General features: G+C 37.3%; 2 protein-coding genes across 3 annotated transcripts; one reads left to right on the top strand and one right to left on the bottom strand.

Annotated features, from left to right (window-relative positions):
- The first annotated feature begins 4,760 nt into the window (after positions 1 to 4,760).
- On the top strand, positions 4,761 to 6,504 carry LOC108674114 (cuticle protein 19). The gene is made up of 4 exons (XM_018162017.2): positions 4,761 to 4,817; positions 5,344 to 5,730; positions 6,067 to 6,310; positions 6,391 to 6,504. Exons 1-4 carry the CDS (start codon positions 4,809 to 4,811, stop codon positions 6,435 to 6,437), a joined length of 687 nt encoding a protein of 228 aa, XP_018017506.1. The 5' UTR covers positions 4,761 to 4,808; the 3' UTR covers positions 6,438 to 6,504.
- Positions 6,505 to 7,606: 1,102 nt separating this feature from the next.
- Positions 7,607 to 11,482, bottom strand: LOC108674115. 2 transcript variants are annotated; one of them, XM_018162020.2, is made up of 4 exons: positions 11,427 to 11,482; positions 10,915 to 11,109; positions 9,429 to 9,756; positions 7,607 to 9,246 (listed from the first exon to the last, which is right to left on the bottom strand). In XM_018162020.2, exons 1-4 carry the CDS (start codon positions 11,427 to 11,429, stop codon positions 9,200 to 9,202), a joined length of 573 nt encoding a protein of 190 aa, XP_018017509.1. In that variant the 5' UTR covers positions 11,430 to 11,482; the 3' UTR covers positions 7,607 to 9,199. The 2 variants fall into 2 exon arrangements, with proteins under 2 accessions (XP_018017509.1, XP_018017507.1); XM_018162018.1 differs by lacking the exon at positions 7,607 to 9,246 and having other exon boundaries at positions 9,265 to 9,756.
- Between the last annotated feature and the right edge of the window lie 9,364 nt (positions 11,483 to 20,846).

The following is a 20,846-nucleotide window of genomic DNA, read 5'->3' as shown; positions in this document are numbered from 1 at the left end:
GATGTATTGCCTGGATTGTTTATAAGAATTTGGCGCTAGCGCCATAATTGCGTGACTTTGATATGTAAATTATTGGTATAGGTTAGGAGACTAGCCTTGAACTGGACATAGTGATATAGTGTTCGCTAGTGACCGGGTGTTCGCTAGTAACCGAGTGTTCGCTAGTGACCGAGTGTTCGCTAGTGACCGAGTGTTCGCTAGTGACCGAGTGTTCGCTAGTGACCAAATGTTCGCTAGTGACCGAGTGTTCGCTACTAACCGAGTGTTCGCTAGTGACCGAGTGTTCGCTAGTGACTGAGTATTCGCTAGTGACTGAGTGTTCGCTAGTGACTGAGTGTTCGCTAGTGACTGAGAGTTCGCTAGTGACCGAGTGTTCGCTAGTGACCGAGTGTTCGCTAGTGACCGAGTGTTCGCTAGTGACCAAATGTTCGCTAGTAACCGAGTGTTCGCTAGTGACCGAGTGTTCGATGGTGACCGAGTGTTCGCTAGTGACCGAGTGTTCGCTAGTGGCCGAGTGTTCGCTACAGTGACCGCTATATTGACGTAATTTACTTGACACGGCTCTAAGTTAGAAGAAAATAGAAATAAAGCCAAATAATGAGCAAACATATAAATCAACATATGCAACAATTATAAACTCTCCATCAATATAGAAGGCTGTGAGCTACAAATAGAACATCCAATTAGTTAAAAAATTATTAGATAATACTAGAAAACGAGGCTGTGAAACCTAGTAAGATCAATTCACCGATGTTGTCAGATGATGTAGGTATAAAAAGCTTCACTCAGAAAAATTAGCGATACTTTGCACAAATAGCGATGCACTTTTTCCCCTTGTGTATATATAGGTTAGCCTGACCAAGTTTTGCTCGTCAAATGCACAACTCTCTGCTCGTACGGTGGGTGTGAAAGTGTGTCACTATTTGAACAATGACCAGGGCCTATACTTTAAAAAAAAACTTAAGAGATCGTAAGTTCATCAGCCAATCATTGACGGCCTTTCAAGCAAAATCCACCAATCATAAAAAAGAAAATAGAGCGTAAGTACTTACGTTCACTTAGCTAGTTTTGAAAGTATGGCCCCCGGTCATTTTTCTTAGAGTTTTGTAAAATGAAATACTAACGCATGCAACGCCTACCAAGCATTTTTTACTGACGCTAGTGCAGATCGGCAAACGGTTTTATTCGATCAAAAATGTTCGGAAACTTGCAAAAAACGCTCATGCTTACGAAACATAAGCTTGTGATTTCACATTCACGGATTTCACATTCTTGTGATTTCACATTCTCAACATTCAACGACCTCCTCAGCAGGGCAATCGAATTGTCTCTCAATCAATCTTTGAGCAGAAATCACCGTGAATATTGTCATTGCAAAAAAATGTATAATTTTTAGGTTTAACTTTAAAATTATTACTAGCAGCGAACCCTTTCTGCAGTCACAAAATTCTGGTCGGGTGCAGAACGGTTTAAAATGCTTGCAAAGAGAGTTCGCACATCATGACGAATGATTTTAAAATATAAAAATCTCTTCATATGTATTTGAAAATGCTCCCGTTTTCTTAAAAGGCTTCATTATTTAGAAGTTTCTTATGATGGACAGGGAGCTCATGAAGTTGACGCGAGATTAAATTTCAAACTTATTTGTATCAAACATTTACGGTTACAATAAAAAAATATAACTCAGTACTCACTGCAGTGAGTGACAGAGAGCGCATTTTCTCGTCGACGAAAATGTGACGTCACGGACGGACAGACGGACGGACATGGCGAGCACATAGCGCTTTTTTTCGTAAATGAGAAAATGCGCTAAAATCACTGTGCTAGTAATGTCTTCTTGTTCTCATTGTATTAAAAATTGTAATACTATTTTTAATCGAACTTATTACTTTTTGTTCTAAATAATAACTTTTCTACTTGCTCTCAGAGAATTTTTTCCATCACATTTTGTTATCAAACCTTTTCTCATTCCTATTATAGAACCATTCCTGAGCTCTTTCTACTAAAATTTACTTTTCAAAACCTTAATAAAAATATGTTGTCTCTCTTCTAAATTTGTATTTATCACACTTCCATTCTTTAACCAACTTTTTCACCTATTTTATATTTTATTTTATTTCTTGTCTATAAATTCGTGTTCAAATTAATTCTCTTAAAATTCATTCAAACAAAGTTCATCCTCCAATCATTCTTCCCGGTATTTCAGAAGTAACGTTACATTTTATGTCTATTTTCGTCTGCGGAATAAAATATTTAATCCAAATTAAATTCATTTGTCCTCTTGCGGCCACAAAATTGTTGAATTAAGTGTTAAATTATTGGTAAATTGTTGAATTAAGTGCATATTTTCATGCAAGTCAATTAACCTTCGTGTTAGGAGGCCAGAAATTGTGTGAAGGCCGCACGTATTGCAGGCCACTCATAGATAAGAAAGTATATTAGGAAGTGTATAGGCGTATTGATTAGTGTGTAGGCGTATTGATTAGTGTGTAGGCGTATTGATTAGTGTGTAGGCGTATTGATTAGTGTGTATGCCTATTGATTAGTGTGTAGGCGTATTGATAAGTGTGTATGCCTATTGATTAGTGTGTAGGCGTATTGATAAGTGTGTATGCCTATTGATTAGTGTGTAGGCGTATTGACTAGTGTGTAGGCGTATTGACTAGTGTGTAGGCGTATTGACTAGTGTGTAGGCGTATTGACTAGTGTGTAGGCGTATTGATAAGTGTATATGCCTATTGATTGGTGTGTGGGTTGGGGTTTAATGGAGAGAAGAGGGAACCTGTCGTGCTGGGCTTCGTGAGTAACAATGAGCGGTAGATCATTGTTTATTATCACTAATTTTCTGCATTTTTGAACCACTTTTTGAAAACAAAGATGACTTTAACTTCCTATAACCATAGGCGCATGCTTTGGAAGAACACATACTAGAAATAGTTATATTGATTAGTATGTCTGTGTACAAGATAAGTACACGATAAATAAGTAATAATTAAAGTATTAAATAATAAGAACACGATAAATGTGAACGCGTACTGGGAAGCCATATAGCGAGGCGGTTTGAGGAAACGGTTGCCTGCTTCTCATGGCGGCGTGAAGCTGATTTGGACGTCCGACAAAGAACTTCCTCAAGTAAATTCTAAATTCAGAGAGCAAAGAACCAAATTTAAGTTCTTTATTTTCGAGAGATATAAAACACTTTAAATATTAATGGTTGTAATCCGGAATACGTCCAAAATTCGCTCAAGCGAGGAAACTGTAACGAACATTTTACCGCCTGCACGTCTCTCGAGGTTATATTTTAAAGAAACCGTGCTGGATTTTATGCACAATCACGGTTGTAAGTTGTTCAGTAGTGTCCAAGTTTGAATTTTTCATTCTATAAATTGTTGTTCAATATGTCGAGTAGTGCATAACTCTGCGAAAATTACAGCAGAATATATGGGGGTGCCCTTTTTTAATTATGATCAGGAAAGATATGCAAACGATTAAATCGTGTCGATTTTGATGATATCCAGGGGCTCATGCATTAACAATTTAAAAAAAATTGATTCTGACGTGAGAATGGATTGTTAGGGATCGGGATGGGTTAATGGATTGGAAAATTATTGAAATGATTAATAATATAGAGTAATCATCTTGAATCTAAAAGTATTTGGCAAGGAAAATGAAGTAAAATCAAGAATCCTATTCGTGTGTTTCTCAATAGAATTACTTACTTACTGCCCGCTATGTCGGTCGGCGCGTAAGGCAGCTTCATCTGAAGGCTTTAAACCAAAATTATCATGAATTTGATTTAATCTGAAATGAAATTTGGCGCTGATACATAAATAACTAGCCCAAAAAAATGCATCCATTCATATTGCACTTCATTCATGGGCTCATTATATTCATCTTCTTTGAGGAAAAAGCAAGAAAATTTTCAATTGCGTTTTTAGCGCATTTCCTCATTTATGGAAAAAATGTACTATTGTGCTCGCCATGTCCGTTCGTCCATCTGTCCGTCTGTCTGTCCGTCTATCTGTCGGTCCGTCCGTGACCTCAAGTTTTCGTGGACGAGAAAATGCGCTCTCTGTCACTCACTGCAGTGAGTGCTGAGTTATATTTTTTAAAGGCTTTACGCATCAGGTATAACTTATAAAATATTTTCATGCCCTCTGCTTGTGAACAGTTCTACGTTTTTCAGGTTCGAAGATCAACATTTAAAAATTTATAAACCACTCTAGGTTGTCGTCTACGGGACTATTAATACTCAAGATTTACTTTCACATGCCTGCGATGCTGGCGAAGTGAGTTGTCTTGACCATTAAACTGTAATAAATAGAATTTAAATGAAACATTGTAACGCAATTGTGAAGGCCGATCATGAATCCATTTATCGTGCCTTTTCACCATGAGGTATTTGCCGTATTACCGTGCCATTGGTGCTTTGTAAAGTCATGTATGCAAGTAAAACAATTTTCTTCTGCATTCCAATGCATTGTGTGTGATGACCCAAGGAGGTCACCTCCACTCATAAGCAGAGGCGTGGTCAGAATTTAGTTAATATCGCACAAATTTAACCTAACCTGATCATATTCAGACATTGCGACTCAATAGAAACTCTAATTCCTATTTAATTCTCGTGCGGCCTTCAAGGTTACATGCATTCTTTAGCCCAAGCCACCAGCATCTGTACTGAGGTCTTGATATTAATTGACTGGAAACATGGACTTAAATGCAGGGGCTAACTAAACTATAAAACCCAGGCTGGTTGCCTCACTCAAGCACTTCGACTGCGAACCGACCCGAGACAACCTACTTTCGACATGCTTTCTGTGAGTGCCTAGTGCAAGCATCTTAAAACTTCTTGATGATTTTCATCATCTATTCGTATTCAGGTTCTAATTTTATATAGGAGTGGTGAAAGTGGATGTCCCTGATAACTAATAAGGAATTGATTATAGGAGTTACTCATGTGGTACTAGTGGAAGATACACTAAGTTATCTATATATACGTACAAAAAAGAATGGACTGCTATAGTAATCATGGAACTCCTAAATTTTGACAATTATGTAAATTAATTTCCCTTTTGAATATTTTTAAGTGAGACGTTTGTCTTGCAAAAAGTAAAATTAGCTTTGCTATTTTCACAATTTGTAATATTTTATGGAGCGTTGACTATTGACCTTTTTCCGACTATCAAATTATAAAATAATCAATACAATTTTACATCACAATATGACTGTTATAATAATATTGTTCTAACATTATTACCACATATATTACATATATTGTCGCACGTTTACTATTTCTAATAGTTACATTTCATGTTTTCATGAAGGCTCTTTGTTATTTAAAAGGTTTTGAGTTGCGTCCTCCTGGCCGCCATGGCCTCCGCACGGCCAGAGGGCGGCCATTCTAAAGCCATTCTTCATCATCCCAGCCTCTTTGCTGGCCACCGTGGACAAAACTCTGGCTTTGGCCAAGAATACTTCGGCCATGAATCTCGTCATCAAGCTGGCCATCAGTCCTTCAGCCATCATGACGTGGCCCATCAAAGTCTTGGCCACCGAAATTTTGGTCACCAGAGTATAGGACAGCACGGAGGATACGAAGCCCCTGTCCGTCATGGAGGATATGGAGCTCCTGTCCATCATGGAGGATACGAAGGACCTGTCCACCATGGAGGATACGAAGGACCTGTCCGTCACGGAGGATATGGTCCTGACCATCACGACGACCATTACGTAAGTTGCCACTCGAAAACAAAATCGTAAAAATTTATCCTAATCCAGTTTTCAAAGAAAAATTTTCCTTGCTTACAAATAAATAAAACATTACCATTACACAACAAAACATTTTTTTAACAAATAAATAAAATGTTACCAGGACACAATCAACCCTAATTTTTACACAGCACAATTAATTGCTAACAATTTCACCACGTAGCAATCCAGTCCAATTTCACTCTGGCGCAACAAGTTTACACTCCACTAACCAACATAACTTTACAACTTGACAGAATTTGTCATTCCTACGGCAAATTTTCCAGGATAAATGTTATTATATTATTCGTACGGCAGGTGAACAAGGACTACGGCTTCGAGTATACGGTTCAGGATCCGTATTCCGGCGCTGAACACGGCCACACGGAGCAGCGTGACGGTTACGTCACAAAGGGCGCGTACTTCGTCGACCTTCCAGACGGTCGACGTCAGACCGTAACATACACGGCTGACGAATACGGTTACCATCCAGTCGTGACGTACGACGGGGAGGCTAACTACGATGTCCATGCCGGTCACGGTAATAGTTACGAAGATGTTGGTAATCAGTATCTTCGTCCGCATCACCTTCAGTCCGTGTACCAGTAATTATCAGTCACGATAATAGTTACGAAGATGTTGGTAATCAGTATCTTCGTCCGCATCACCTTCAGTCCGTGTGCCAGTAATTATGAACGCTGTACTCCTGGGCCTATACTTTCAAAAAAGTTAAGAGATCGTAAGTTCATCAGCCAATCATTGACGGCCTTTCAAGCAAAATCCACCAATAATAGACAAGAAAATAGAGCGTAAGAACTTACGTCCACTTAGCAAGTTTTGAAAGTATGGCCCCTGAACTCCACTTTTGAAGTTCGTTAAATACACAGAGAAATATGTAAGACTTTGTCCAAGTCGCGATGTGTTTTTTGTTCTTTGTGGATCATATTGGCCGAGTTTGGCTACACAAAATTGAATATCAGTGCCTCGTCTGCTCTTGGCTCGTGCAGTTGTGGGTTAGAAAATGTGTCACAATTTGGACAATATCGCCCGTCCATTTTTATGATTGAAATTTGCTGAATCAGTTTTGTCACATAGGGCTATGCAATTTTTGGTTCAGCGCTGACAGTTTGATCGATGCTAGTAAATTTGGTTCATGGTAAGGGCGATGTTTTCGTACGTGTATGTAAGATATTTTCCTCTGAATTATAAATAAGTTAAATAGCTTCATTTTTTTGTATGATGTTTCGCATTGTACACAGGCGAATCACGGTGTAAAATTGAGTTTTCACTGCATGGTTCCCCGCGCTATCCTTCAAGAGAACATAATTTATTGAAACTTTCTGTGTAAGTTTGCATGTTTTATATTCAAAATGCAGCTATTTATTATATCAATCGTGAAGTTTAAACGACGTGTTTTTCTACCTAACTCCTGCATATAGAATTCATAGATTGTATCTTAATAGCATTCATCAATAAAACGTCCTTACTCACTATAGTATTGAGAATAATATACAAAACGACAAATTTACTACAGACTTAGCTTTAACCACTTACCTCAACATGGAGTAACGATTAAATTGCAGGGTAAATTTGATTAATTTAATTAATTTAATGATTGAATAATGAACACGATTAATGCCTTCAAAATATTATCAATGCGATTAATTTAGTCGGTGAATTGATTCAACTGAATTAGTCAGTTGAATTAAAATCAATTCGTTCATTAGGGTTGGAAGCAAGCTGCAGTGAAAATAGAGACTTTTTATTCAGGAAGATGTTTTGAAATAAGAAAAATAATATGCTGCAATTAATAATATCTCTTAGTAAAGCTTAATGAACAACCTGGAAAAGTTGACACAAACCAAGTTTAATTGTCTAGCAGATACGAACCAAAGTGCAGTCATTGATCAACTTATATTTATTTTATTTTAAATGTTCTTGGTGAAATTTTAAGAAGTTTTTCACGTATTTCACGTAACTGGAGTTCAATAATTTTTTGGATGACGTTAGTAGATAAAAAATACAGGTTTCAGCTTTTAATTTTAATATATTAACGAAGTTTCGAGTACAACAACCTTAATTTTCGACTTCTGAGAAACACCGAATAATGAAATTTTGGTGGACAAAAGTTAATCATACACTTAAACAATAAACAACTCAAAAATTGTATATAGCAAATTTCTTTGAAAGCAATCTGACAGGTCTGACAAATGTGGTAGTTAATACTATAGATTGATAGATTGAGTGTAATTCTTAGAGCTGAAGGCTTCTGCTTCCACAATGACCTGGGAAGGTTATAAATCGAACTTTGTATAAACAAGCAAATTCGTGCATCTAATTCTAATTTTGAAAATTATTTACGAAGCTGATGAGATCTCTCCAAATTTGCGTGAAAGTTACCAGTAAACGATTTAAAACATATGATCACTCGCTCGCTATTGGCTTTATTTCCAAATAAGTAATCGCCAGCTTTGAATTTCGAAGCTCAGTCCGCGCACAGCTAATTCAATAACTACATCGCTTAAACACAGCTTTTATAATTTGGTCAAAAGTTTGAAGCATATACATAATATTGTCTTCCAGGGGCTGATAACTTTAATCTCCAATATATTGAGGAATTATACTTTCAGGAGATAACCAAATGACTTCCGATCGTCTGCCCTTGAGTTACCTTATAATGATGGCCCTGGTGAGAACGGCCTTATACGCCGCCGTCTAATATTTATCTTTCCTCTAGAGAACCGGACGCTTTTCTCCAATTAAAAGGTGGCAGTTGAGGACGTTAGTCTGGCTTACGGAAGTTAATGGGATTATGTCATAACCCATTCAATGAATCAATATGAAAACAAAATCTTCGGTAGCCCCAGACATTTATCATTCAAGAAAATTATGTATTTAAATGATGAATACTACCAGTACTAATGACGAATAATTTTCATAAATGTAGGGAGTTCATCTGAGGCATTTCCTAATTTGTTCAATTTATATTAATAATATCCTCACCAAATGTAACTTAATTTTCAAATATTACTGTCGTTTCTCCTGTGTTACGGCTGTTTTTCATATCAGAATTTAAACATCATTTGTGTAAAGCGAAAGATTTACCTTATGCACGTCGTCCTTATTGGCATAAGATTTTTATAACCCACTTGTCGTTATAGATTTTGAGCACCCATAGCTCATGAATTCAAGTCATTCATAATCATGGTTGTTTATTTATTCAACGTTGGAACAACTTAATTTCGAGCCAAAAACCGTGCAGTTTTTTCCCTTAATAAATTTTTATATTTTCATAAATTTTCAATTTCATAATGGACTATTCTGAGACCAATTTAATACTGCACCTTCACTTTTTAACTCATAATTCAGATTTCACCCATGAAATATACCAATTAGCTATTATTAATTATTAAGTATATATTTTAATAATAGTTCGAGATCTCATCTCCCTTCAACCTCTGTACAGCGGATCGTACAGCCCATTGACCGGGTAGTATCCTAACTATTTTAGCCGTTTCTTCAAAAATATACCAATTATTAAACCAATTAAATTATACCAAATAAAATATACCAATTAGCTATTATTAATTATTAAGTATATATTTTAATAATAGTTCGAGATCTCATATCCCTTCAACCTCTGTACAGCGGATCGTACAGCCCATTGACCGGGTAGTATCCTAACTGAGCGGCTATTTTAGCCGTTTCTTCAACCCGTCCATCCGGTAACTGAATGTAGTAAGAGTTACCAGGCTGCACCCCGTACGGGTTGTAACCCAGACCGTTGTAGGCATTGTAACCTAGCCCGTTATGACCGAGCCCGTTATATCCGTGCCCGTTCAAGCCGAGTCCGTTGTAAGCCAGGCCGTTATAGCCGTTATAGCCGTTGTAGCCGTTGTGCAGAAGTCTGTTATTGAGGTCATAGAGTCCGTTGTGGTTGTGGTTGTACAGTTGGTGGTTAAGTGGCAGAGGCAGAACAGGGTTGTGCAGTGCACCATGGTGGCTTAGCTGTAAGTAAATGTGAATGAGTACAATTTTCATTTTTTAAATCAACATGGGAGTATTTTCACGTAATCGTTCATTTTAAAATAAAAGTAGGGGTAGGCAAGCAAATTATTTCCCGGGTAAATATATATTTTGTCACAAATAAGAAAATTATATGACGGGATTTTGCACTCTTTAAATGGCAAAAAATTCTATTACAGTCTAGAAAAATTCATAACGGACAAGAAAATTGTATCAAGAGCCAAAAAATTTTGTCGCTGGCAGAAAAATTGTGTCTCGACCAAGAAAACTGTGTCATGATCAAGAAAATTATGTAGCGATCATAAAAATCGCGTCATGAGCAAGAAAATGGTGTCGCGAGTATAAAAATTGTGTCGCGAGCATAAAAATTGCGTCATGAGCAAGAAAATGGTGTCGCGAGCATAAAAATTGTGTCGCGAGCATTAAAATTGTGTCTCTAGCATAAAAATTGTGTCGCGAGCATAAAAATTGTGTCGCTAGCATAAAAATTGTGTCGCGAGCATAAAAATTGTGTTGCGAGCATATAAATTGTGTCGCGAGCATAAAAATTGTGTCGTGAGCATAAAAATTGTGTCGTGATATAGAAAACTGTGTCTCGAGTATAAAAATTGTGTCGTGAACGTAAAAATGGTGTCATGATGAAGAAAAAACGTCGCGAGCATGAAAATTGTGTCGTAAAAACTGCCAACTGGCAGTACGCAAAACTCCTTATTTTTAGTTGATGACTCCTGTACAATAACCGTAACTTTAACAACGAACGGGGCAAGAGTAACGAACGAGGAACTGATAAAATAATGCGAATGAAGTCTTAGAATGGATTACATACGAGTTCCTAATTTAATATGCAACAACATACATTTTCACATGCATTTTCAAGTCAATAAAAATAATGTATGATAGTTGAACTTTGTACCAACTCTGAATTATATTTACGGACAGTGATTTACCCACGAAAATTTAATTTCAAAATAAGCGCATAAATTCTTAAATTAGCAAATTATTTAAAAATTGAGGGTTGTTATTGAATCACCTCATTCAGATTTCTCTCTTCATAATATATTATTCAGAAATGAAATTCCCCTTTTGACGTAGGAAAAAGTATCGTATTTAATTATACATATTCCATGTCACCCCACTGACAGGAAAGGCGCCGTGGGTGAGATGCTGGGCAGAAGGCATGGTCAGGAGTCTGGGGGAGTTGTGGTTGGGGTCCGTGAGTATGTGGGCTGCGTGGTGGGGGATAGACTTTGGGTGACCCTTCTTGGCTGGTGATGCCCCACCACCAGGGGAATACGTCACCACAACCAACATCACCATCCAACACCATCGTGATCTCTGCCAGATGAACATGTTTGAAGTGACTTCACATGAACACACACCGAAATATATATGAACACACACCGAAGGCTAAAAATTTACAAAGGCTAAAAATTTACAAGCGAATATTCAAAATTTACAACATATTTAGAATTTAAAAGCAAAGAAACAGTACAGTAATGACTGATGATGAAAAGGCGTGCATTAGACATGAAGTTGATACCCACACAAACCGAAGAAGCAATCAGAAGAAGTGAGAGAGAGTATAAATTGCTTATTTTTCTTATTGTTTATTCTGTGCTCCAATAACCAATTTAGCTTATTTAATTACTCACCATGGCAACGATACTGATGACACTTCTGAAAAATAATTGAATAATTTCCTAATAAATTCAATATTTGATTAGAAATTATTTTTTTAATGTTGGAAAAAAATCAGAACGAGCGAAATGAGGTAAACAATATAATTACAAATATAAGAGAGTGCCCTAGAAATATTTTCTATCGCGATCAGTTTTCTATCAGCAATACAAAAAACGATGACGGGATTGGCTCGTGTAAAACACCGGTCAATTTGCACAATCTCTAACGGAATGTTGTGACAAAATCTAAGGCTGCCAGATAGAGAGAGGTACAAGACTGTAAGAATACGACTTCTAACAACTAATAGAACCAAGTGTTATTGAAAAAGAATTTAGGGCTACTGGAACAGAACATAATGCTTCTGAACAGCTCTGACATGAATGACAAATGGAGCAGAACCTAAGGCTTCTGATTCTGAACAGGTCTTGGTACAAGAGAAACGAAACCTAAGGCCTCTGAAAAGGTCTTTTAGGGCAAGTGGAACATAACCTAAGAATCTAAGGGAAAAAGGAACTGAACCAAGGTTTCCGAACAGGTCTTGGGGAAAAGTGGAGCAGAACTTTTGGCTTTTGAACAGGTCTTGGGAAAATTGAAACAGAACCTAAGGTTTCTGAACGGGTTTTGGTCGAGTATAACAGAACCCAAGGTTTCTGAACGGATCTTAGAGCAAGTGGAAACAGGCTTTTGAACAGAGCGTTGAGCAAGTGGAACAAAACCTTACGAGACTGAAACCTAACTAAGGCTAATGAAAGCACCTAAAGAAACTAAAAACAACTTTACAACTGAAACAAAATCTATAGCTACAGAAACCAAACTTATAGCTGCTGCAAAAGAACTTAAGGCAGCTGAAACAGGACTTAGGCAACAGGAACAGATTTCTAGAGCGGTTAGAACAGGATTGAGGGCGGCTGGAATGGTAATGAGGACGGTGGGCACCTGCCTGACTTTATAACGGCAATCCGTAACACGTAATACCTACGTGACACTCATACACGCACGACCGACAACTCCTCAGTCCAAAATGTGCAAGAGAGAAAACTGTCCGCGGAGCTATGCAATACTTTGACCTCAACTGAGCAGCGCTAATGTCCAATATAATTAGAAACTGAATGAAACCGAATATTTTCGGTATTGGATTAATTATTAGTTATTACTGTGTAACTTGTGGTTGGATGCGAATAGCTTAACAAGTCAATGGATTACAAACAAGCAAAGCATAAAGATCTTACAAACGCTGATTTCTTTCATTTTAGTTCTAACATCACAAACAAGTTCAATATAAATGAGGCATGTTGGTTGCATCAAGGAGTTGATGGTTCAAGGTAATCATCTATCATTATGGGATGATAACACAAAAACTTAGCTATTTGAATTGAAATCTTTTCCATGAATCTTGATCACAATTATAAGTTATTTCTTCAAGTGCTTTGAAATCAAGCAAGTTCGGTCCAATTCATGGCTTTGCTCGTCTGTCCATAATCAATATCATAATGTCTAGACGCAACATGTGTAATGCTGAGCAGAGTACGTTTTTAAAATTTACACATGTACATCTGACCATATACTCCGCATAGCAGGTTTCAAGTAGATCGCTGGTGAGGTATGTACATTATACAACGTACACGTCGGTAGTAAGGTACTCTACATTGGACTTTTAGAATAACATGTAGTGTTGAAAACTAACATGGTTAGATTGGCAGCATACTAGCGTTCGCTATAGAATATACATAATATAGAATATTCATAATATAGAATATACATCCTATAGATTATGCATGTAGGAGTTCGCTATAGGATCTGAAATCGTTTTAAAAAAATTCTAAAAAATGTGCGTCTGACACAAATTGCGTGACGCGGTTGCCAAAGATCCGGAACGTGAGGCCAAAGTTGTTCGTCGTCACGAAAATGCGTAATTTGGTAACACGAAATGCATGACGTAAAGTTTGTTTTCTTGACGCTTCTTGGACTAAAAATTATTCAACAATGCTTGTGTGTTGACGTTGCAGTGCAATTGTTTTTGAACGATGAGTAAAAGCAAGTCGCTCAAATAGCCAACACTAGGGTAAATATTTTAATTTGGTTAATTCATGAACATTTATGCGCACAAATTTATTGCAGTATATCTGTTTTATTGCATAGTAAAAAAAATTTTTTTAAATGGCCATTAGTTGCAAATGAATAGCTAAATAAACATAGGAAAATTCATAATATTATTTTATATCTGAGAGGAGTATAAAAGAAAAGAATAAAAGCCAAACAAATTCGACTTGTGAGAAATATACTTGACTGAAAATTCAAAGAAAATTCCAAGCCTGGACGATAATTTTTAAAACACCGGGACTATTACTAGCCAGCCTTTCTTGATTTTGCGCACCTTTACATCATTTCTAGGAACTTAATTGACTCGAGTGAGATTACAAATAGGCTGTATTTCACTACAAATAATTTAACGACTATTTCATAATGAAATATAATTCAAGCTGTTATTTGTGTTTAGTAAAGCAAGCGTTTATATTCTACATAAATGCGAATAATTTTCAAAATCAATAACTTATATAGGAGCAACGAATTTTATTTGCATGCGTTGGAATGAAGCATGAGAAGAAAATACTTCGACCAGATTTTAGTACAAATAAATTAAGAATTTTTACCAAATTGCATAGAACTGTTACCTGATTGAGCCTCCTGTTATGCTGATCCTATTCTTGGATGAGGAAAGGAAAATTAATTAAGTTGTAGTTTTCGATGTCACTGCGATACGTTAAGTCGTTGACGCCAAACATCGTCAACGATCAGCGTTTTTTACGTCAGTTCGGTAAAGACGTTCACTTCCGACTTTCCCTGACGAGGCACTCCCTATAAAGGAAGTGTCGATACGTTGCGCTTTGCACTTTCTTTCCAATTTCCCACTAGGATTTCTAAGGACGATTCGATTAGAGATGCTCGTTGCTGACAAATTCTACGTAAATTCCATTTCCTTTTTATATTGAACGTACGGGTCATTTGTTGAGCCAATAATGAATTACAACAATGCATAAATGTTTCTTTATGAATAATTTGCGAAAAGTATAAATTTCTTGCTTATGATCTATTAAATAAAACTTTGGGACCGTTAATATTTTAGATGTTATAATCTATATAAGGTCGTAACGATGAGTCATCCATCGTAGCTAACGAATTTCTGTACAGAGTTTCAAAAAAGAAAATTTCCAAATGAGGAAATTCTAAGTGCGAGCCAAAATTAAACCGGATCAAGGCCTGATGTGTGAAAATATTATCGAACAGGTTTTAACTTTTCTTTGGAAAACTGTGTAAATATGACGCAGGGTGTGAACTCAAACATGCATCGATATAACACTAAATATGTCATATATAATATGGAAACGACATGCACAGTGGCGCAAGTTTTTGCTATAATGAAGAGCATACATTAATGGCGATGTATAAAGCACGGAGAATAATTAAACAGATAGTGTACACCACTGATTGTTCCCTCTAAACATCGGGCACTATATATAGAATAACTATATATTTGAAGGCTATATTGGAACACTATATAGAGAGCGTGAGATATCTTACTGCCAGCAAGTACGCATTCTACCACAGAATAAGAGTACTTCTGTACTTGTTTAGTATAGGTTCTTGCGATAGTAACTGCAACATCAGTAATAAGAGTTATATATATATATATACTGCCAAGTCAGCAATACAGCAATTAGCATTAAACTTCCACCTGACCTTCGTTCCTTCCTTTCTCAAAGTTTAACAACCGCATTAACGCGTCCTAAGATTTTCAATTTGTTTTTTAATTTATTAGCAACAAATTGAATGGACATCTATCCAAGGTTACTGATAATTTGCAGTTTTTATATGACCAACTAAAGAAGATTCACGAACACCTTTAATCGAGGGCGACATAATTCCTAACGTAGAACACATTTCTTAAACTAGACTCCATCTGTACTGTTTTTTATTTAATATTTATTAATCTGCATTGCAGCCAACTCTTAAAGCCTTGGGAGGAATCATGGTCAATGGAGCATTTTAAGAATTTAGTTTTACGGTAAAATGGGTAGAAATAAATAACTTTTGGTATCCTGAGTATATAATTAAGTGTGCTTTCTCAAATTAATTTCAATTTCAAATAAATTCAAAAATAATTAGTAGATAATTGTAATAATAATTAGTAAAGAATTATGGTAATAATTAGTAACTAATTAGAACGTTGCATTAAAATTAGTAAAAAAATTATAATATTGATTAGTAAATAATAATAAATTATTGCAAATCGTGAAAATCGTACACCTTCGAGGGATGAATGTTCAGCAGTCGAGCTTGATAAGCTGTAAATTATACTTTTATTAACATCGGTGATGGCTAAACTGAAATGCCGTTCAATACAGAAAAAACTAATTCATCATCTCTAGTCATTGTTATGAATCTTTTTCGCGCACATTAATGTTTTGTATCTCGACATTTTATGACAGATTTCATATAAGAATGATAATGAACCGAGAACGCAGGTACTCTCGACTGAATCTAAGATATATATGTATTTGCGTAATTGGTTTTATAGAAATTCTTTAGAGAAACCGAATGAAAGGATGTTAGTGTCAACATAAATTCTGTTATTCTCAATACTTTGGCTGATGAATTTGTCCATGATGATTTATGAAACTAGTATCCTCTCGCTAGACCATAAATTTTTTCAATGCCTTCAGAATCAAACAAGCTAAAACAATAGATGCTTACGATCGCAACATAATTGTTGGTGTTTCTGGCAAATTATTATCAATGTTTAAAGTTGCATAGATCTTCGTCCGTTATCCACTATAATCTGCATTAGTTAGCCTTAGAGCCTTTAGCCTTTACATAATAAAAGAGCCCTTTGTTCATCAGTAATCCTGTACCAATTTTACCGCTGGTATATTACCAGTGTAAGCATAAAAAATTATTTGTGATAGACTGATAGGCATGTTATTGAAGAAAGTAATGGACGAAACATGCTGCAATCGAATAGTCAGAAATCGTTGCATGATTAACTTAGTTCGTCATGTGGTCCTGATAGAACTGAAAGTTCTTGCGTCACCGGCGTAATGGCACTTGTGACGAGAGTGAAGTAATGATGCCTGAGGGTAGGGCGGCAAGCGCACTATAGGCGGCTTTCTCGTGGTTCACAGCTAGTGGAATTGATATTGTACATATAAATGAAGGTGGAAATTAATAATTAATTGATTACTAATTAATAATTATATACTAATTAATAATAATTATTTAATTTCCATATTGGTGTAAATTTCAGTGGCGTGGTTCGTGAGAACGTTGGTATACCAACGTTCTTCTTTATATTACTATAGTAATATTGCATGTTACGATGTTTGTGATAATGACGGAGGCTATCATGTCAATCTTGAGTATATAGGTTACTGATAGATGAAATTCACGTTAGGTTATAGGTGTTCTCTATCTTCAATGGCAGGAGCTAGAGTGATGAGTTCAGTGGTGATTGAGAGCAGAAGTTATGAGTTGTGGTGATGATCAGCATAAGTGTGGTGCTACACCACTAAGACGTGAGCTACACCACTAATTAAGCTCATTATTAAGCTCATTAGTCATTACGAACTGTAAATGTCATATTTATTTTACTTATTAGTTTGAATTATGCTTCATCTCTAGTATTTTTACCCCGATAAATTGTGTGCTGATATACGTGACATAACGATTTTTTAGGAAAAAGTATATTTCTACATTATTTAATAATTAGAAATCATCAATTGAATCTTTACCACGCACTGTGATTTTAATTTTCTACTGAGGTTTTATTATTAAACGCAGCCTGATACAAAGAATATAGACACATACAACATTATAACTTAAATAATTTATAAATAAACCTAATTTCATGGTCGGAGTAGCTGTTCCGAAAATTGTTGAGAATCATTCTTCTTTATTTACCTTTTAAATTTTTGTTAGTAATCTGTATTCACGAGTATGTATTTCTGTTGAGTATGTTATGTACAGTATGGTACAGAAAATATAATTAGAGCCTAATTACATAATAAAATAGCCTAATAATTGATTAAGACTGGGGAAATCAGAGCTCCGTAGTTCATTAATTTTGAGCTTAAAGGTTATATTGTTAAAAACATTAAAAAAACTTTTAAAAGTTATATTTTAGAACTAAAATCATTATATGAATATTTTCTCGTAACGTTTCTGAAGGCTGATTGGCTTAATGACGCGCTATGAAGTTATGAACTAATAACGTCAAAAATGAATTGATATACCTACGCAAGAAGTTAACACGATTTTATGACATTCTCCTTTCCTAAAAAGCCATAATAATATGTTTCACAAAAATATGTGCACCTAAAATACATATTATAGTCACCAAATAACTCGATAGAAATCCTTCGCAGAAAACGAAGTGTCGTAGAAAATTATTTTCCTGGAGAAGCTTCGTTATATCAAAGCAAAAGTTCCAAAACAAAATAGTTTTAAAAATCATGAACTCACTTGAGGTTGTGAGTTACTGCCAATAGAAGTACTTACTTTTCGTACCTAGACTTTCCTGTACTTCTTATCTAGTATCGAAATTTGAAGGGCATATCTAGGGAATGCAAATTAAATACTAATTACTTATGCATTCAATAACGTAAAATCAGTCCCAAATCCACCATAAGGATCATATGACTCAATAACTATTAGACTTAGTGTTTCCGCATTTTATTTTGCGTATTTTTTTTATTAACATCCTTAGAAAGAAGAGTCGGGGTGCGGTAGCGACATCAGCGCCTCGGCTGCAGTAGGAAGATCGATTTTTTTTTTCAGAATATAAGAAGAATATAAATGTCGGCACTGAAAAAGAAAAAATAGGCCCATGGCCTGTTGCCGATTTTGTACTTTTCATGACTTGATTCACAAGGGATTCGGCCTTTTGAACCCGATCTTTCCATAACTGACGATTGATTGAGATAGCTGCAGGAAAGAAGGATTTCAGTTTGGATCAGTTGAGAATTGAGACCTCTTCGATCGACGTACGAGCATCTGCGTCAGGGACGACTTCGCTGGGGTCAACATTGCCGACCTCTTACTTTGTGTAATAACTTGATCGGGTTCCTCACCAAGTCAGTTTATAAAGCCTGATCGACTCCTTCCCCATCAGCACGTAAACCAACTCTTCACTTGCCGCCCTGGGATTGGGAGCCTCTCTTCACTGTACTCTACTGGGACCGATTCTTCCACCTTAACCCTGACTTCCCATTTTTCTTCTTCTTCTTTTAGAGCTGAGGGAGCGACTTCCCATTCAAGCAAGTGGACTGGAGGATGCACGGAAAGGAGGATGAAAGATATGCTGGTCTTGGGCAATGCTGGCCTCTGGCATGCATCCCCAATATTGCCACAAGCGTCATACAGCATACAGGAAAATACTATTGTGATATTGATTTTAAACTCAACTCTATTTTGTCATATTGATTTGAAGGAATGAAAATTGTATCGCTTTTTCCCATTAATTTTCTGCGGATAAACATGATACAATGTATGTTGATTGTGTCAACTTCTAGTTAAATTTTATTTCTTAGCAACACTGACTAATTTGAATCTACGGTCACCTCTGCCTTCCATTTGGCGTTACAAAGTGTTAATCGAGTGCAAAAAGTAATTATATTTTCATCGAAATGACTTGATTTTATTTTCAGTATCTATAAGCTGAATCAGAGATCTTATAACTCGTCTCGGAAAGTTAAAGTGTTACAAGCATGCATACTTCTCATTGATATATGATCACCTACTTTGTTTTATCATGAAATTATATCGTATCTGTGATTTGGTAAGATCTATCATGTCGTCAAGTTTTCCACACATATAAAACTTTGTGTTATCTAAGTAGTTGCTAGTTATTGTTGTTGTTGCCTGCGCCGACGGTCATCTGCAAACAGAGGCAGCTCCGCTGGTTGGTGAACTTGGTGAGGAGAGGCCATCGTATATGAGTAGGAAGATGGGCAGAGGCAGGGTGAGTGGTCAGGAAAGATGCCGCCTCAATGGTTCTGCCCTACTGTGAGGACAGACGTTTAGAGGCTAGGGGCAGAGTGGCCCAGTGGTTAAAGTTCAGAGTACCAAGATTGGCGCAGAGAGGCGCGGGTTCGATCCCAGCTCTGTGCGCCAGTTTCTGGTCAGAATCGGCGAGGAGGCCGGGCGGTTAAGCACAGCAGAATTGTAGCAGTGAGTTGCGAGTTCGAGACCGCAGCAAGCTGTGAATGTTCTGTGATGTTAAGAATCAGCGACAGGCCTACGGCCTAATAAACGCTGAAACCGCTATTATTATTTACATTATTATAGAGTCATAGGAAGGGAGAAGCTAATAAAAAAATGCTGAAAAAACTATAAGCTCACCAGGTCAAATGGGCAGACAAGGGAAGGAAGCCTTCCTCACTGCGTAAATGGTCGATAAGAGCCATTTTGAGACAACCAGTGGCTAAAATGAAAACTGTCTCTGGATAGTTTTATGGACGATCACTGCGATGCGCAAGACGCTGAGGTACCAAATATGGTCTGCGTAATTGATTATTAAACCCTTTAATGTCCACTAGGCGGCAATTTAATCCTCCTTCGAAAAGAACCAGTTGATGCCAGCCAGGGCTTTTAGGATGCGTAAGATTTCGTCGCCTCTCTGGCCACGGCCCGCAACACTCAGTTTGAAGCCCTGCTGCAAGGAGTAGGAGATGGTGGAGAGGCCTCTGTGGCCATGGCCCGCAGGACGTCCCGGTTTGAAGCCATGCTGCAAGGAGATGGTGGAGAGGCCTCTGTGGCCACGGCCCACAGGACGTCCCGGTTTGAAGCCATGCTGCAAGGAGATGGTGGAGAGGCTTCTGTGGCCACGGCCCGCAGGACGTCCCGGTTTGAAGCCAGGCTGCAAGGAGATGGTGGAGAGGCCTCTGTTGCCACGGCCCGCAGGACGTCCCGGTTTGAAGCCAGGCTACAAGGAGATGGTGGAGAGGCCTCTGTGGCCACGGCCCGCAGGACGTCGCAGTTTGAAGCCATGCTGCAAGGAGATGGTGGAGAGGTAGGCCGAAAGGTGCATGAGTAGGAGCTGCTCGAGAATTTAACTGCTGGCCTGCGTACATGTGCGTCTGGTACATGTGCGTCTCGTGCATGTGCATCTCGTACATGTGCGTCTCGTACATGACCGTATCGTACATATGCGTCTCGTACATGCCCGTCTCGTACATGTGCGTCTCCTTAGTATCCTTATCCTTAGTATCCTTAGTATTTGTTTGGGACATAGCAGTCCCAGGCCACGATGGATCGCCGCCTCTGATTATCGTTCATCCGCCCTCATTTGGGCCACCTGATGCACGATGCTGTTGCTTGCTTCTCGCCGCTGGTAGTGT

This window comes from Hyalella azteca, unplaced genomic scaffold, assembly GCF_000764305.2.
Source record: "Hyalella azteca isolate HAZT.00-mixed unplaced genomic scaffold, Hazt_2.0.2 contig13798, whole genome shotgun sequence".
NCBI lineage: Eukaryota > Metazoa > Arthropoda > Malacostraca > Amphipoda > Hyalellidae > Hyalella > Hyalella azteca.
The sequence above is the reverse complement of the archived record's forward strand: the minus strand, read 5'-3'. Positions and strand labels throughout refer to the sequence as shown.

Bases quoted from the DNA above. Each gene is read 5' to 3' on its own strand.
- LOC108674114 (XM_018162017.2), top strand. The intron at 5,731-6,066 runs GTAAGTTGCCAC...TTCGTACGGCAG, and splicing joins ACCATCACGACGACCATTAC to GTGAACAAGGACTACGGCTT. The intron at 6,311-6,390 runs GTAATCAGTATC...ACGAAGATGTTG, and splicing joins TAATAGTTACGAAGATGTTG to GTAATCAGTATCTTCGTCCG.
- LOC108674115 (XM_018162020.2), bottom strand. The intron at 9,757-10,914 runs GTCAGTGGGGTG...ATTTACTTACAG, and splicing joins TCACCCACGGCGCCTTTCCT to CTAAGCCACCATGGTGCACT. The intron at 9,247-9,428 runs GATACTACCCGG...TAAAATAGTTAG, and splicing joins TAAAATAGCCGCTCAGTTAG to GATACTACCCGGTCAATGGG.